General features: G+C 41.0%; 2 protein-coding genes across 2 annotated transcripts; both read left to right on the forward strand.

Annotated features, from left to right (window-relative positions):
• Window positions 1–204: 204 nt before the first annotated feature.
• col8a1a (collagen, type VIII, alpha 1a) lies at window positions 205–12,112 on the forward strand. Its single transcript, XM_017469212.3, has 3 exons — window positions 205–618; window positions 8,847–9,075; window positions 9,188–12,112. Exons 2-3 carry the CDS (start codon window positions 8,850–8,852, stop codon window positions 11,113–11,115), a joined length of 2,154 nt encoding a protein of 717 aa, XP_017324701.1. The 5' UTR covers window positions 205–618; window positions 8,847–8,849; the 3' UTR covers window positions 11,116–12,112.
• A 1,232-nt stretch (window positions 12,113–13,344) lies between these two features.
• On the forward strand, window positions 13,345–16,629 carry jagn1a (jagunal homolog 1a). The gene is made up of 3 exons (XM_017469218.3): window positions 13,345–13,484; window positions 14,196–14,297; window positions 16,049–16,629. Exons 2-3 carry the CDS (start codon window positions 14,209–14,211, stop codon window positions 16,509–16,511), a joined length of 552 nt encoding a protein of 183 aa, XP_017324707.1. The 5' UTR covers window positions 13,345–13,484; window positions 14,196–14,208; the 3' UTR covers window positions 16,512–16,629.
• Window positions 16,630–19,265: the final 2,636 nt, after the last annotated feature.

Genomic DNA, 19,265 nt, shown 5'->3' on the forward strand with positions numbered 1-19,265 from the left:
TAAAATTCAATTTTATAATACGTGATTACACACTAAATACAACCGGAATCTTGAGCTGAATCAAGAATGAATGGGATGTTCATTCAAACCAATAAAACCATGAGATCCTGATGCAAAACAATAATAATAATAATAATAATAATAATAATAATAATAATAATAAATTCTGATTTTTCCCCCAGGAGGATGATTTTCAGTGCGTGGAACGCTCCAAACTCACACACTTGTGTTCATTAAGGCGGGAAAAAGGCCCATCCAAGATCCATCAAGCTCACCGTCTGAGTGTCATGACATCACTGTGAGAAGTAATGAGGGTGATGCTGCCCACACAGGGATTTTGGAAAGGCAAACAAACCCCAGTGTTTAGAATTTAGACTGAATAAGACAAGACTGTGACATCGCCATTCTGACAATCTCTCTCCCCTCCACCCCCTACTCTCTCGCTCTCTTTTCTCCTCCCCTCCTGTCCTGATGGGAGATATAAGGTGAGTGAGTGTGTAGGGTGCTGCTTGTTTAACTCCAGTCATCCATCCATTCAGCTGGTGAGGGGTGTGTGTGGGAATTTGTGTGCAGGAGTGCCCAGATCCCCGAGTACGACTGAAAACAGAAAGATCAAGGGTAAGCTATATTCTCTTTCTTGCTTTGTCTTCTCACAGACATATACACAATGTATCCGTCGTCTTTTTCCTAAATAATTGTTTTCTAATTGGAAGCCTTATTGTACTGTAGTTATGATCAAATTGTGTGTGTGTGTGTGCTTTAAAACTCTTTCACTGCTTCATTCATTTTGTGGCTGATAAATCAAGATTGTATATCGCAGCATGTTAGTACAATGGTTAAAACGGTTATTATAAATGCACTGGTACACTGGATTGTTGTTATTAATTCATATCCAGATGTATGACCATACACTAAACCTCTATTGGTCATGTATATCCACAGCAAGTCCATTTAAGTCTCGTATGTCTCTCAGTCTCGTATGAAATGCTCGATTTAATGTTTAAGAATCGATTTAATCGATGTTTAATTGTCTAGCACTGTTAATTATAATATCTGGTTGTGATTTAGTGCACAATTCATGAAATAGACATATCAATGATGACAGAATGTGTTGCTTTATCACTGACACGACAGTCCACAGTACCGACCTTCATTAGACACACCAATCTATCTTAGATGTATATAACTGCCTACAGTTCAGTGTAAAAGCTTGTGGATCTTATAACATTTATCAAGCAGTATCATTTGCAGTACATCCAGTCATCAGATTATTTCTTTTATGGCTGCGACACACGTGACTGTATATAGAAAGCTAATAATAAGCCCATTTGGATCATACAAATAGTCTCCGGAAGTGTCTCAATATTCAGTTCCAGGGCACTCCGAATAGAGACTGAGCATTCAGTTCAATTCAATTTTATTCGTATAGCGTGTCCAACAATGGGCATTGTCTCAAAGCAGCTTTACAGAAATATATAAACACGGGATAGAGATTTTAAGTGTGTGAGTTTATCCCTATTGGGCGAGACGGTGGTGACGGTGGTGAGGAAAAACTCCCCGAGATGATACGAGGAAGAAACCTTGAGAGGAACCGGACTCAGAAGGGAACCCGTCCTCGTCTGGGTGACGACGGATAGTGCGAGAGTAAAAGAAAGTTCATTATGGTGTTTATATGAAGTCTGTTTGTTGAACTAGTCCACTGTTCACTAAAGGAGACCCGAGTGTAAAACTGCATGTGGTAATCGCAGTCCCAAGGCCATCGCTGCAACCGTAGTCCCAGCGACCACAGCGAGAACGTCCATGTGGAACTGAGGTCCAAAACCATTTCCATGGAACTTCAAACGGTACCGTCCTCAGCGATCTCCAGGCTGTACAGCAGTGGCTGATCCTAGCCTCCAGTTGATGAGAGAATGGCTGGATGCTAGCGCTCCTCCACTAACAGATAAAGATTTGATCTGTTACCTATTTGAAATGTTTTAGTGTTTTAGATTCTAACCAAGAAGAGATGGTTAACAAATATCCATTAGCTCGAAAGAGGTGTGATAGTTATTCTCCAAGACTGGAACACCCTCCTTTTGTGCTAGGGCTGAAATTCTCACAGTAGGCCTACTGATTTAATATCAGTTTCCCTTTATGTATACATACGATCAACTAGCTGTTGGTTATATAATACATCCTGGAATAGACTGCAACCACGGCACACTTGCTGTTGTCGTTGTTGCGAAGGTTTTGCTTTAGGGCCTACAGTAGACAACGCATGCATACACGTGCACAGGCTAACAGGTTCCTTCTGGGATTCTCACTCTTATTATCAGTGTGCTGTGAAAAAGCTGTAAGCTGAGTAAGCGGATGAGCAGCAGAATGAGCGCTCTGTTGCAGCGACTGGACGCTGAACAGGCCTGACTCTTACTCTGGAATATAGTACTCTATGTCATTCTTCTGTCATCTGAATCCAAAAATCAAAATCAGGTTGTGTTAGATCATTATGTATCACGTTCTTGATTCATACCCACCCACAGGTAATGATGCTGGTCCCGGTTCAATTAGGCCACAGTTAGTCAGATTGCACCACTTTAGTCAAAACTGGAGAATTGCTCTTTGCCTGTTTTCTTCCCATGTGCTTTTTATGAACACTAACCCTAGTGTGCGTAGCTCGTTGGATAAAATATTGTAATAATTTTAGATTATTGGCTGGGAAGCTAGGAACATAGCTGCATAATAAGACCTAATCAAACAGTGAAATTGCTGTATGCTAATGGAGGAAGGAAAAAGAAGAGCTTCCATTATGGTGGCATGTTCCATAATTGGGAGTTATTAGCAAATACAAAACAAGAATTAAACAAACTTTCAGTCTTCCACATCTGTTAATAGTATAAATCCCAGACTATTAAGAATGCAGTGGCAGAATATTTGTTCCAAGCATTGATTAAGTCCATCTTTGAGCTTTTTCCATTTCTCTCTCTCTCTCTCTTCCCTCTCTCTCTCTCTCTCTCTCTCGACATTTTTGTCCTGTAGTCACAAAATGCCATGCCTCTAACTGATGATTTAGCCGTCTCTTTGTTAGTCTACTGATCTGTGTAGACAAGAAGAGGGAGTGACAGTAGTGCAAGAGAGGAATGCAAGGAAATGGACAACGTGCCTGAAACCAGTCGAGGAATAGAGAAATGATGATTTCTCTGTAAATATTGAGCTTTTAGGGGCCAGCTGTATCCTAGTAAGCCTATTGTGTGGGTGTGTGTTTTCTCTTAACTGGCCCTATTCGTGCCATGCGGTGTTAATTTTACAAGCTTTGTTTATTGGCTGATGGGCTACGTGAGAGTCCGACAGCAGGGGTGAACAAAAGGTAGATGAGAGCTTTCTCTTTTCCCGGGGGGCAAAAGCCATGTTTAAGAAGGCCTGCAGTACGATGGACATACTGACACATGATCCATTGTCCAAGCGGTTGGTCAACAGTGACTGGGAATCACACAGTGGCATGAGTACCAGGGTCGGAAAACTTGTATTCCATTAATTATGACATAGAGCTTTAGATACTAAAATACCCTGACTAGTTTTTATTACTTAAAATAAAATAAAACATGCCTTTTTTGGAAAATAATCAACAATGGGTCGTGTGATGTGAGGGCCTTTACTATCCCAAAGTTGATCATTTTCCAATAATGGCATGTCCCAAAGTGTTTTATTCTTCTTACATCAAAGCAATCTGCCAACGATTGTCATTATTTATTCATTAAGAAGCAACATCATCGGGGTTTTTTTTTTTTTTTTTTTGTCCATTTACAGTATATTTAATGTTGTGGAAGATCTCTGAAACAATTCAGTTCCTGTTATCACTTCGTTAAATCGGCTATAGACAGACATTCCCTCATTTTTGTCCTTTTCTTGAAGCGATTAAGTCGAAAAAAATGCAGCTCGTTACCGAGAAACCCCATGAAGACTTGCACCTATGATGGAGAACTTAACGATACAGCTTTACCTCAGATTATTACACTGAAACTGGAGACTCCTTCCAAAAATGCCGAATGAACTCACAGAAAGCTTCACTATATCATTGATTACACACATTCTTTATTGTAATATAACTCTTTCTAGTAGTGAATATTCAACTCACTTCACTTGAGATATGTGGAAAAATACAAAGCTTAAGGCTTTCTGAAAAACTTCACGCACGTGACATGGACGGAAACTAACCAAATCGTTCATTTGAATTTGTACAAATTTCCCAAGCGTTCAGGCTGGCCTTGTCACAGTGTTGGTCAGGTGTGTGTTAATATACAGTGCCAGCTTTCTTTTAAAATATCTGATGGATTTGTTGTCATTTGTAATTGAATGATATTACTAACATATTTGCTTTGAATATGTTCTCACGGTCTTGTCAAATTCTGCACCTTCTCCTCACCGGTAGTGTTGCGAGGGCTTGATTGGACAACTTTCTCGCTTTCAGATTTGCGTTGCAAATGTGTAATTGGAATGGGTGTGGCATGTGTGTCTAAGTGTGTGTGTGTGTGTGTGTGTGAGAGAGAGAGAGAGAGAGAGAACCATAATGAACTTTCTTTTACTCTCACACTATCCGTCGTCACCCAGATGAGGACGGGTTCCCTTCTGAGTCTGGTTCCTCTCAAGGTTTCTTCCTCGTATCATCTCGGGGAGTTTTTCCTCACCACCGTCACCACTGGCTCGCCCAATAGGGATAAATCTACACACTTAAAATCCCTATCCTGTGTTTATATGTTTCTGTAAAGCTGCTTTGACACAATGTCTATAGTTAAATGTGCTATAGAAATAAAAAATTGAATTGAATTGAATTGAAGAGAGAGAGAGAGAGAGAGAGAGAGAGAGAGAGAGTTTTGTCTGTCTTTGTTGTGGTTAAATGTATGGTTCAGATTTTCTCTGTAATTGCCCATCAACAGCATTCCCAAACCCCACCACGTTACTAAGATAGATTTTAAACATACCCCGGTCGACAGAAACGTGTGCTGAGAAAAGTGCTCCTCAGATTAAATCTGATAATGTGTATATTTATGAAACAATAATGTTGCGTTTCAGAGCAAATAAACTTGTGTCTGAGCAGAAAGAAAAACCGGCTAGAGAAAGAAATGGCCTGTTATTGAATAGCTCGCAGTCCATTATGTTATCGGTTTTTTCTCTCTCTCTTTTTTCCGTTCTAGCCTGAAAAATTTTGTTATTCGTGGATGTTATAATTATGATTATTTCAGTCACTCATTTATAATCTAATCCCACGATGCATACGTTAACTAACAGCACTTCCTAGTAGAACCAACAGACATGGAAATGCAAGACCGTATGTGTGAGAATGCGGCTCAGATGGTTCAGATATGTTTACAGATATGTGTTGTTCACAGTAGGACATGACTGTTGGTCATAATGTACGCAGCAGGCTTATCTATCTCATCACTACACAATATATATGTTGTATGTATTTCTATAGCTCATAGTATTCATGAAATTCAACAGAGCTTTGAAGAATAAAAAGAAATATTCACCTTTCCCCCCCCCCCGCACCTTTTTAACAATCTTTACACGCCCTGTCAGTGACTGCACTTGAGTTTATAACACTTAAGACTTTTTACTCACTTCCAAATGGATGAATTGCCCTACAATCATCCTATCAACCTTTCATAGTCTTGATTTTTCTTAGAAGACTAAGAACATCAAGAACATAGGAGCAAACTGGGCATCTGTTGTTCAGTTTGATGTTAAATCTCTGTATATGTTGTAGAACTGTTTCTTAAACTTCATATTAGATTAGAACGAAATTATTCTGAAGCCATTGTACATCTGTTTCTGTTTACACTAACAAGGTAGCTGACAAACTCACAGACAAATGTCTAAATATGTTTGTAAGGCTAGACTGCACCCATCACACAACCTAGCATCTAAATAAGGTGATATGGTGGGTTATCTTTTCCTGAATGTTGTTCATGACATGTGCCTACTTCCTAATTCACACACAGGGCTGTTTCTGAACCTCAGGCCCCTAAGTGACCTCCAGCTTCATGCCCTCACATTCACCACCCCAATCATACATCTCAAGTTGCAGAGCAACTGCAGGATCACTGTCCCTTATCGCTCAAAGATATTATTTTAAAATATACACATTGATATATGTTTTATTTCTCCAGAAAATAAAACAAAAAAAATCTCATGCATTCTTACAGTGCCCCCTGGTGGTTTTCAGGCTTTATGCTCCGAAACACCTGGCCCATGACAATAGCACAATAGACTGTGGAAATAAGGAAACCGGAGCAGACTGCAATTTAACTCTATGTTTTTTTAACAGTCACATCTGTGAAACTTTAGAAAAAAAAATACCCTTCATTTGGATTTAGATTGGAAGGTGAAACTATGGCCTTGGAATAAATTCAGCAAATGAATAGCCCTGAGCATTAGCCCTGAATATACGTTTAAAACTCATGTACAAATCACATATTCCAAGAACTGTACCCGGACTACAGACGTTACAGCTTCATCTTAAAGAACCAGAGACTGGGAGTCCCCATGGCATGTCCGTGTGAAAATCACCAACTGCCTGAGAAAGGTTAAAGTTCTCTGCTGTTCCTCCGAAATACAAATTCATTGATTTCAGCCTTTTATTTTCCAGCCTCTGACAGACCTACATGAAAGTAATCTGAAGAGAAAACTATAGTCCGACTTAGTGCAAAACTATAGCTCCTGGCCAGAAAGCTGTCAAAAAGTTTGAAGAAAGTCCAAATAGTTCGATACATAGAGAGAGAAAAAAACACAACTTCAACAGAACAGTGAGGAAGACAAGCGAGGAGAGGAGAGATCTGTAGCTGCTGTTGTATCCTGGACAGATTGGAGAAAAGTTCTGGGTTTGTTTGTTTTTTAGGAACGGCAGACATCATTTGTTAGTGATTTTCTTAATGCCCTTGTCCATTATACTACAAATTAAAGCATCTGCAGCTCACAAACCAGCAGGAAATGCACAAGCACGCACAAACTTCTCTGCCATACTGATTCAGTCACATGGTACAAGCTGCTCCCAGGTTCTCCCTAATTCCCATAATATTATTTTACAATGCTCATCATATTTGTAATATTAACCTCAATTGTGCAGTGATGTAAAGACATTTGTGCTTATTGCTTGTTGTACCTGATCATCATGGCACACATTCACGTTTTTAACTGGTGTGTGCCAAAAGTGGCCCACGTTTCTCTTTCTGGCATCCCATTCATGCAAAGATACACACACACACACACACACACACACACACCAATTCAGAGAATGCTGCATATTTCACAGTCTTGTTCCAGTTCTCGCAGGGACAAGGATGAGAGGAAATGAGGAAATAACACACAATTGGCACGGAGTTTATCACCAAACACAAATACCCCAAAATGCCCTGCAAATAATTCCTACACAAAGTTGACTTTGAGATGAAAGCTTTGGCTGGAGAAAAAAGACAACATTCCACGTTCATCAGCTCATGCACTGAACGTCTTGCAGATATACACGATAACCCTATTTATCTTTCTTACTGCATGTATGGAGGCCAAAACATCGGCAAGAGAAAACCGCTTGCTTGATTGTCAGGGCTGAGAATCCATGAGAGCAAAATTGGCCATGTTCTCTGTAAATCCAAGCAACATGAAACAATCATGTGTATCTGTGAACTGTAGTGCTTTCCTCAGAGTGTGTTCAGCTGCCCTGTGACGCAGCATGAGCAGCATTTCATGTTCTCCAGGTTCATGTGTCTCAGAGGAAGCAGGTGCTAGCCTTCACCCTCCTCAATTGGTAGATGTTGTATGATAGTGGAGAACTAGCTAGTGGGACGACAACATTGGGTAGAAAATCACTATTTAATGTTCCTCGATCAGACCTAGACCTATTATTGCTTGCTCTAGACTGTATCCAGGGATTTACCTCACTTTCATATGAGACTAGATGGCCACAATTGTACTGTAATATGTTATGACTGATAAGGGAGAAGGTTGGAGGATGTGGTGCTAGTACAACAAATACTCTATATGGCCAAAAGTTTGTGGACACCTGACCATTACACTCATATGTGCTTTTTTGAATATACCATCCAGATTTAGTAAATAGAGTGAGTAGCATAATTATTCACCCTCCTTGAACTTTTTGCAGTGTTAAAACTTGGAGCTGAAATGTATTTAATTGAGATCTACACAACCTACCCAAAATAGTCCATTATACTGAAGCAAGGGAAAAATTTATATAGTTTGCAAAATTATTTACCCCTGTTGCTGTGAAACCCCTAAATTAGTTCTAGTACAGCCAATTGCCATCTCAGTAGAAATGTTTCTGGAAGGCCACAGAGTTTCTTAGAGAACATACCTAAACAAACTGCGTCATGAAGGACCAAGGTGCTATCAAAACAAATCTGTTATGGAAAAAGTCATGGTTTGCTTATAATAAAAAAAAAAATCCCAAACGTTGAACATTTGGAATCATTTTACACATTATTAAAACATGGAAAGAATATGGCATAAACATGATTAGAGGCCATCCAGCAAAAATCAATGACTGGGTATAGAGGGCTAGTCAGAGATGCAACCAAGAGGCCAAATACTTATGAAAGGTACTGTAATGTATTAAATATATATTTATTCGCTATATATTTATGGCTAAACAAATGACAATTCATGGTAAGTGATTATGCTCATGACTGACTAAATGATTGATTGTTTGATTGATTGTTTGATTGAGTTCCACTTTGACCAGAAAATTGGTTGATTGATCATTAAGAATTGTTTATTTTTAATGTATGGTTTTGTATGCAATTGATTGATTGATTGATTGATTGATTGATTGATTGATTGATTGATTGATTGATCCACAGGTCATGGCTGTGGTTCCTTTCCTGGTGATTTTAGTACAAGTGGTATTATTACCATCTGTTTTTGGAGGAGCATATTACGGGCACAAACCACATCATCAGCAGCTCCAGCCTGTACCTCATATACCTCACAAAGGTATAGGAAAAGAGATGCCTCATATGCAGTACCCACATTACAGGAAAGAAATGCCACACTTTCCCATGCATATGAATAAAGGCAAGGACAAAAAAGGTGATCACTTTATCATCCCCATATTACTATATATCCATGACATCTCACTGTATCACTATATCATATGCCATTCATGTTTTGTGCAAATACTGCCATATTTCCCTGCTTACAGGTGAGACCATGCCTAGAGGTGAGCAGGGTATTCAAGGTGAAGTTGGACCACAAGGACCCCCAGGACCACAAGGACCACCAGGACCTCCTGGTCCTCAAGGAAATGGTGTGGCAGGTTCTCCAGGAAATCCAGGTTCTCCTGGCCCTCCAGGGTTGCCTGGTGTTGGTAAACAAGGAATGCCAGGCATGCCAGGAAAGCCTGGTGATATGGGACCATCAGGAAAACAAGGTGAACAGGGACCTGGTGGAGCAAAGGGACTACCAGGCATGCCAGGACCACCTGGTCCCCCTGGATCCCAGGGCTTGCCAGGAATTGGGAAGCCAGGTGGCCAAGGGCGACCAGGACTGCCAGGACCCAAAGGAGAAGCAGGGCACAAAGGTCTACCTGGTCTTCCGGGGTTGCCTGGTCCAAAAGGGGATAAGGGAATTGGACATCCTGGGCCACAAGGTCCTAAAGGCCTACCAGGGCCCCCAGGTCCACCTGGGCATAAAGGATTGCCAGGGGTGGGCAAGCCTGGAACACCTGGTTTGCCAGGAGCACCAGGTAAACAAGGGCAACCTGGACCGCCTGGACCACTTGGTCCAAAAGGTCCACCAGGCTTGGAGGGCAAACAAGGACCACAAGGATTGCCTGGCATTGGGAAACCAGGTGACGGTGGATTGCCAGGACAACCAGGTGTCCCAGGTCATAAAGGACTACCAGGGCCACCAGGCTTGCCAGGGAAGGCTGGATTACCTGGATTTGGAAAACCAGGATACCCTGGCCCAAAGGGTGACAAAGGAATGGGGGGACCACCTGGTCCTCCAGGACCAAAAGGTGACAAAGGATATGTAGGGCCACCTGGTATGATTGGACCCCAAGGACCCAGTGGTCCTCCTGGCCCTCCAGGACCGGTAGGACTGCCTGGTGGTATTGGTGAACGAGGACCTAAAGGAGAGGGAGGTGAAGGTGGAGCAAAGGGAGAACATGGGCCTGTAGGAGAGCCAGGACCTCCAGGAATTTCAGGCCAACCAGGTCAAGCAGGTGAGGATGGTGAGCCTGGGCCACGAGGAGCACCAGGACCCATCGGTCCCAAAGGAGATGGAGGAGAGAAGGGTCTTACTGGACCTCCTGGCCCTCCTGGCCCTCCTGGTATTAAAGGAGAAGGGGGTGCACCTGGTCCCAAAGGGCCTCAGGGACCTAATGGCATTCCAGGGTTTGCAGGACCAGGGGGACCAATTGGACCACCTGGACCCCCTGGGCCTAAGGGAGAAGCTGGGGCTCCTGGCCAGGCTGGTCCTCCAGGTGAGGGAAGCCCTGGTGTTGCTGGCCCTTTTGGTCCTCCTGGGCCTCCTGGTCCAAGTGGTTTGCCAGGCCAGCCAGGTCAAACAGGTCCTCCTGGTCCTCCAGGACCCCCTGGACCACCTGCCCTAAACCCTGACCTCATGGGTGTTCTGCCTGAGATGGGGCCAGCCCTGGATGGAGTGAAGACTAGTGGGTATATGAAAGGAAAATATGGAGGTGGGGCCGATATAATGGGTTCTAATGGTCTTGAAATGCCTGCTTTTACTGCACAACTGACTACACCCTACCCTCCAGTTGGCACACCAGTGGTATTCGACAAGCTACTGTATAATGGCCGACAGAACTACAACCCACAGACAGGTGTGTTCACCTGTGACCTTCCTGGTATCTATTATTTCTCATACCATGTGCATTGCAAGGGGTCCAATGTGTGGGTGGGTCTGTACCGGAATGGAGAACCTGTGATGTATACATATGATGAGTACAAGAAGGGCGTTTTGGACCAGGCATCTGGCAGTGCTGTGGTTCCGTTACAGCCGGGAGACACTGTTCACATCCAATTACCATCCGACGAGGCATCTGGACTCTATGCAGGGCAATATGTCCACTCTTCTTTCTCTGGTTTCCTACTCTATCCCATGTAGATCAATAAAGAAGAAGGAGAAAGAAGTAATCAAAAGGAAAAAATAAGAGGCATGAAATTAAAAACATTTACATGGTTTAAACATCAGAGTTACATGAAAGGACCTCATGTGACATCTTGCCAATAATCACGCATATGTCTAGTATCGTGTATATGCAGACACTATACTACCTGTACAAAGACTCTAGCAACAACCAACTGCATTCAGTTCAAATATTATAATTGGAGATTTCTAGAAGAAGTCAAGCTAATATGGTGCTAATATATGTGTATCTGTGTACTGAGCTTTAGAGTGTTTGGGACACGTGGGAGTATTTCCTATTTTATGACAATGTGTCATATGTACTGTTGGATGACCAAAGTGGCAGCTGCCCAAAGATGACAAGACAAGGCTATTTTCACAAATATTAAAATGATGAAATAATTGTTCTGACATATTTAAATATTTACTGAAATGTACTGTATAGTGAACGTATTCTTAAAAAGTACCATTTCATAAAGATGCCTTACCCCTATATTTTTATCTAAATGTAATGTTTTTGCACAGTCATAACCTTTTCACACCAGTTCTAATTGAATAACCACTGAGTAAATACTATTAAAAATTAAAGTTACATTTGGGAATTTAAGCCCTCATTCAGATCTCACATATTTAACATGCCATTACATTTCAGTGCATATCACATTAAAACAGCATATCAAAACATCTTCCATCTATCTCTTTTAATATTCTTCTCCTTTGCGTCATTTTAATTTTCTCACCATAAATGTTTTACGAAAGGCTTTTTTTCATTTGTGCTTGCTAATTACTGATTGATTAAAAGTTCAAAGGGCTTGGAGGGAAAAAAATGTTTTAATTGTTTACTTTGTCCCTTTAAATAACTGGTAAAAAAAAAAAAAAAAAAAAAAAGACATAAGCCAACAAGAAGCAAAGTCTGAGCTGTTTTCTTTTTAAAAAATAATTTTGTCTTTTTTGTAAATAAAGGATTTATATCCATTAAAAAGTGTGTTTTCATTTAAGAGCTGCACTTGCACACATGCACAAGAACATAGAATATAAATGATATTTAAATGAAATGAATATAAATGAAATATAATTGATTAATATAAATGAAAAGTATAATACATATGTCATTCATGATGTCATGTAATTCATAACGTGACATAGGGGAGAACTAAATAAATAAATTGCTGAAATAAATTGCCTAAATAAACAGGCTTTGAATTAAATAAATAGATCTATATCATTATATACATAGTCACCTGCTCAATGTTTGTGGAATCTTTAAGCACCTCATTGATACTGATGAGGCTTAGTGGTTAGCACGTTTGCCTCACAACTCCAGGGTCGGTGGTTCGATTCCCGCCGTGTGTGTGCGGAGTGTGCATGTTCTCCCCGTGCTGCAGGGGTTTCCTCCGGGTACTCCGGTTTCCTCCCCCAGTCCAAAGACATGCATGGTAGGCCGATTGGCGTGTCCAAAGTGTCCGTAGTGTGTGAGTGTGTATGTGAGTGTGCTCTGCGATGGATTGGCACCCTGTCCAGGGTGTACCCCGCCTTGTGCCCCATGCTCCCTGGGATAGGCTCCAGGTTCCCCGTGACCCTGAAAAGGATAAGCAATGGTTAGATGCATGGATGGTGCTACTGATGAGCAGAGAATTATTTTGCCATGTTTTCAATGTTCTATTGTAAATCACATACGGGTTTATCGTTTAATTTATAATTAAACAATAATTTACGGGTTAATTTTACACATCGTCCCACCTTTTTTTTTTTTTTTTTTTTTTCGAATTTGGAATGAAGACAGTACAAGTAGTAGACCAAGCTAACATCCTATATTTTCCTAGTTTATATTCGTCCCCTGCTTATTAAGATTAAGACTGAGAGTAACACAGTCTTGGTGCGATTTGAAATAACTTCATGTTGTCAGAGTAGTACATTTTATAGTCCACATACTGTATTTGCATAACAGACGTGTGTAATATACTAGTCACGACAATTGTATAACCGTATAAATAAATAAACAAACAAACAAATAAATAAATAGAAACAATGCACATGCTTTCATTTTGTCGTTCAACATTGACAAATTATTCTTCAGCAAGCCTGAAGATGAGACCCGTCCCTTCACCCCGTTATAGGGTGATGGTGATGCTGATGATAATGCACGGATGCTGCTACGCATCACTTTAAGGGCGGAGAGAGAGAGAGAGAGAGAGAGAGAGAGAGAGAGAGAGAGAGAGAGAGAGAGAGAGTCGTACTGCGCATGCGCCGCCACAGACTGGAAAGCTATTGTGTAGCGCCTTGTCGGATTTTTCCCTTATTAAATAAAACCTCTTTCGCGTCTGCGCCAGCATTTCAACCAGGCGAAAGTAAGTATTGTATTCACTTTTTTTATTATTCATGTGAGCGCTCATTAAAGAAATATATATATATAAGAACAAAAACCCAGAGAAAGAGAGAACAGCTGTGTAAACACCTCAGCAGGTGAAGCCTCATAGGCTATCACTCATCTGAAGCACGCGCGAGCTATTCTCTATACAGCTGAGATACAGTCCGGATGCAATCTGGAATAAGATTAATAAGAGTCTCGTTATAAACTCTTTTCAATCACTGTGGAAAAATAAAGTACATAGACGACCGATGAAAACCTGCAGTGTCATTTAAAATCTCAGACAGGCCTTTAACCATCAATCTAGGCCTTATTGATGACAGGTGATTTGTTGATGCAGGTGATATTTGTGTTTTGGGGATATCTGCAATTCATTAGGCGTATAAAATCTCTTTGGGATTAAATAGCCTAATGTACTGTTCTTTAATCTTCAGGTTAGATACCCTCATCCCCATGCGACATAGTTGCATAGACTTCCTTTTTATAGATAGATTGTTTTTTGTTTTTTTTTATCCATTTACCTGTACAGTCATTATTCTTGTATACTTCTTGCATTTATATTGTCCAGTGTGAAGCACTTTACGCTGCTCGTGCATATCTTTGCACGATTGGATATCACTGCAGACCGATCAGGTATTTGATCATGTTAGGGCTGACAGTACATGGCTAAATGGCTAAATGTGTTTCTCAGACAGGAGTCAGTCATGACATCACGTGCAGGCCCGAGAGCTGCTGGAACTGATGGGAGTGACTTCAAGCAACGAGAGAAAGTGGCTCCTCAGTATCAGATGAGGTAATGTGGTAAAGAGTAACCCCCCCCGCTGTACGTGTTTTCCTATTAAGCAAACCAGGAAACGCTGTACGGACAGTGTGTGGTGCAGTGTGTTAAATGACGTCTGAGTATCTAAGAAAATCTGTGTTAAAAGGGAAATGTACATTGGGGCTTGAAAGTTTGTGAATTTTCTATATTTCTGCGCAAATACGACCTAAAACATCATGAGATTTTCACACGAGTCCTAAAAGATGATGGAGAGAACACCATTAAGCAAATGAGACAAGAATAGTATACTCGGTCATTTGTTTATTGAGGAGAACGATCCAATATTACATATCTGTGAGTAGAAAAGTATTTGAACCTTTGCGTTCGGTATCTGGTGTGAGCTCCTTCTGCAACTAAACGTTTGTGGTAAGTGTTGATCGGTCCTGCACATCGTCTAGGAGGAGTTTTAGCCCGTTCCTCAGTACAGAACAGCTTCGACTCTGGGATGTTGGTGGGTTTCCTCACATGAACTGCTTGCTTCAGGTCCTTCCACAACATTTCTATTGGATTAAGGTCAGGACTTTGATTCGGCCATTCCAGAACATTGGATTCCAGAACATTAATTTTATTCTTCTTTAACCGTTCTTTGGTAGAACAACTTGTGTGTTTAGGCTCGTTGTCTTGCTCCATGACTCACATTCTCTTCAGATTCAGTTCATGAACATGAATTCACTGGTATAATTCAGAATTCATTGTTCAATGAATGGCAAGTCGTCCTGCCCAGATGCAACAAAACAGGCCCAAACCATGATACTACCACCACCATGTTTCACACATGAGATACGGTTCTCAAGCTGGAATGCAGTGTTTTCTTTTCTCCAAATATATCCCTTCTCATTTAAACCAAAAATTTAATTTTGGTCTCATCCGTCCACAAAATATCGTTCCAGTAGCCTTCTGCCTTGTCCATATGATCTTTAGCAAACTGCAGACGGGCAGCAATGTTGTTTTTGGAGAGCAGTGGTTTTCCCCTTGCAGCCCTGCCATGCACACCATTGTTGTTCAGTGTTCTCCTGATGGTGGACTCATGAACATTAACATTGGCCAATGTGAGAGAGGCCTTTAGTCGCTTAGAAGCTACCCTGGGTTCCTTTGTGACCTCATGAACTATTACACGTCTTGTTCTTGGAGTGATCTTTGTTGGTGTCCACTCCTGGGGAGGGGAACAACGGTCTTGAATTTCCTCCATTTCTACACAATCTGTCTGACTGTAGATTGGTGGAGTGTGGACTGTGGATCCAAACTCTTTAGAGATGGTTTTGTGACCTTTTCCAGTCTGATGAGCATCAACAACTCTTTTTCTGAGGTCCTCAGAAATCGCCTTTGTTTGTGCCATGATACACTACCACGTGTTGTGAAGATCAGACTCTGATAGAGCCCTGTTCTTTAAATAAAACAGGGCGCTCACTCACTCACTCACTCACACCTGATCATCATCCCACTGATTGAAAACACCTGACCCTAGTTTCACCTTCATATGAAACTGCTAATCCTGGACGTTCACATATTTTTACCCCTCACAGATATGTAATATTGGACTTCACAAACTTTCAAGCACCGCTGTACAATACGTCCTCTGATATTACACCTTTAATACAGTGAACGTGAACTCCTTTGTGTGCGTTCCGTTGTTTCTATTCATTAACTTAGCATTGAAAATTACCCAGCCTATCTTTTCCATCTGTCCTCTCACTTGATCCAAACTTGACCTCTTTGTGTTGCAGTGCTTCATTAAAGTCTGAGATCAAGAAGCTGACCGTTGTGCATCTCGTAATATGGTTACTAATAGCCTCCCAGGTGACAATCGCCCATTTCAAGCTGTACTCCCATGATGTGGTGGCCATGCCCTATCAGTGGGAGTACCCATACCTCCTCAGCCTGCTGCCCTCGCTGCTATCTAGCTTGGCTATGCCCAGGAACAACATCAGCTACCTGGTTATCTCCATGATCAGCGCTGGCCTATTTTCCGTGGCTCCACTAATCTTCGGTGCCATGGAGATGTTCCCTGTAGCACAGCAGCTGTACCGACACGGCAAGGCTTACCGATTTATCTTTGGTTTCTCGGCGGTGTCAGTGATGTACCTGCTGATGGTGATCGCCATTCAGGTGCATGCGGGGCAAATTTACTACAGCAAGAAGCTACTGGATGCCTGGTTTGACTCCACACAGGAAAAAAAGAAAAAATAAAGACGCAGTTAATGAAGAACTGGTTACAGGTCATGCTGTTGTGCATGACTCACCGTTTATTTTCAACATGCATGGAATTATCCAAAAAGCAATAAATGCACATCTCAGATCAAATGGACATACATGCAACTGGGCTCTGTTTATTTACACTTTAGTCTTTATGCCGTGGCTACCATCACAATATATTTAGACAGATTTACATCTGACAGGACGTTACAAATGATGTTTCTATCGCATGAAAGACCTCTGAGAGTCTGCTGAGGTGTGTACTGTAATTTATCTACTGTATAGGCACACATTGTTTTATTATACCGTTTTAACTGCTTTTTAATTAACTGGTCTTTTAATGCTCTGGCATTAAAATGTTTAAAATAGTCACTGTATTGTGTTTCAAACTACTGATACGATCAGATCGTGTGTATATGTAGATCATTTAACATTTAAACATAATTAAAGTTCATTGCTTTTAATGACCCTGGAAATGAATTGCTATTAAACTTGTCGGTACCTGGGCCTACACCTGATATGGACCACAGACGGTTGACCTGGTTTGCTCTTCTCTAACAGCTGGGCTGCTTCTGTAATCCATGCACTTCATCAGTTCAGGCTGTTGGATTAGATTATGTTATATACACACACTGGCCACTTTAATAAGAATACCTATGCACCTGACCGTTCAGGTCATTATCTAATGAGTCAGTTGGACAGTTTAAGATTGGATCGTTCCAATCTTTAACCATCCAGCTGTTTCAGTGAGCCTGGGGGAAAAAAAACAACAACAACAAAAAAACAATACAGACATTACAGAAATACGAACGGTTTCCAAATACAAATACCATTACAGACCGTAATCTAACCGTTATAGATCCTTAATGGTATCCACTAGACATTACATTCCACCAATAGAAATTACCAGTAGAGACTCACAGGGACCTTTACAGTTTCCATTAAAACCATTGCAAATTCCATGAGGGTTTCCATTGGGCGAGGGGGGGGGTTGCCTCAGATTCCTGTTCTTGGTTGAAAGGAGTAGAATCCAACATGGTCTTCTGCTGTTGTCGCCCATCTGCATCAAGGTTTGACATGTACTTCATGGGATGCTTTTCTACTCACCGCGGTTGTAAAGTTATTTGAGTTACTCTAGACTTCCTCTTAGCTTGAGCCAGTCTGGCCATTCTCCTCTGACCTCTCATCAACACGCTTCCACCCACCGAACTCCCCCTCAATGGATGTTTTTTGGGGGGTTTCAACGTTCTGTGTAAACTCTAGAGACATATATATATATATATATATATATATATATATATATATATATATATATATATATATATATATATACTTCTCAACTGTTGAGAGTTGAGATCTATAGAGGTACTCTATCTGTACAGTCAGAAGATCTAGAGGGGTCAAACATTTCTTTTTCATGCTGTATTCAGGATCTACAGGGTGTCACCTGATAATACTTGCAAAAAAATTGTTTTAGAAGTTACTAGGTAAACAATTAAGAGGGCTCCTAGAAAATTCAGAGTGGCAGCAGGTAAAGGCAGAACAATAATTCATTAGAAATTGGTCTGAGAGAAGGAAGCGGAGCGCATAGGATAGATAAAGGTTACGAAAGAGTCAGCAGTAAGATAGCACTTTACGATAGTCCTCTTATCACGGTTATCAGACTGATACAGGCACAGTATAGGTCAGAAATGGTTGCTTTTACTATTAATGAGACTTTGATGCCTAAGAACACCTGACCCACCCTCAGGGTGTAGATCTTTTACATGGGAACGTACATGTAGTGCACCTTTAAATCTTTATTATTATGATCATTACATGTTCAACAGTGGTCCTTAAGATCCAATGATGTACCTTTAAAATAGTTGTAAACATACACTATGTTCATATTTTCACGTCAAAGACACTTACTGAAGTTATCACCGCACTGACAAGGAAAAGTAGAGCTGAGTATCTTTATTCTGTGCGTGTACTGCATGCATACAGACGCGTACAATCAAGGCACATACATAAAATTCATTCATTCGGCCACGGTAACAATTAACCCTAGGGTCAGGTTTATCATTTATCATGCACAAACACTGTGAGAACACGAATTCCTGGTGTCCCAAAAGTCTCCATACATAGGGGAAATGAACACTGTGTAGCAAAATGTCTTCCAAATATTTTCATACGTAGTTTATATTATATTTTCTTTTTTTTTTTAGATAGACTTTAAGAACGCCTTTGACAAAAGAAGAACGCATTGAAATCAATCTGTCGCAAGGTTGAGATGGACTTTAACCGGAAACATGGCGAGCACAGACACTGCTGCCAAACTCATTAATAAATTCAAAAAGACCGCAAGTGTTGCGGAACAACCGAGAAGAAGCGGACGCCCGCGAACATCCGCTGACGAAGACACGACCGACGTGGTCCTGGCGAACATAGTCCCCTATGTATGGAGAATTTTGGGACACGTTATTAATACATAAAAAATTCAGACGTGGTCAAAATGAACATTCCCAGAAAGGAATTCTCCCAAACCGTGATCATCCTGAGAACTAATGTTAATTTCGTTAATGAAAAGTACGACGAGAAGTTTTCGTCCACGACCCTTATTTCCATGACGAAGACGGGACGATGACGAGACGGCACCGACGTCATTAAACACTAACTGTGATTATATCAACATGCAATATTGTTGACGGAAAAACACGAGATTAAAATGTAGTTTAAAAAAATAAAAACTTTGCCAAAAACTCTTTT

This window comes from Ictalurus punctatus, chromosome 6, assembly GCF_001660625.3.
Source record: "Ictalurus punctatus breed USDA103 chromosome 6, Coco_2.0, whole genome shotgun sequence".
Taxonomy (NCBI): Eukaryota; Metazoa; Chordata; class Actinopteri; order Siluriformes; family Ictaluridae; genus Ictalurus; species Ictalurus punctatus.

Excerpts from the sequence above, each read along its gene's own strand:
- jagn1a (XM_017469218.3), top strand. The coding sequence starts at position 14,209 with ATGACATCACGTGCAGGCCCGAGAGCTGCTGGAACTGATGGGAGTGAC. Across the intron at positions 14,298-16,048 it reads GCTCCTCAGTATCAGATGAG|TGCTTCATTAAAGTCTGAGA; the intron begins GTAATGTGGTAA and ends TTTGTGTTGCAG.
- col8a1a (XM_017469212.3), top strand. The coding sequence starts at position 8,850 with ATGGCTGTGGTTCCTTTCCTGGTGATTTTAGTACAAGTGGTATTATTA. Across the intron at positions 9,076-9,187 it reads TAAAGGCAAGGACAAAAAAG|GTGAGACCATGCCTAGAGGT; the intron begins GTGATCACTTTA and ends CCCTGCTTACAG.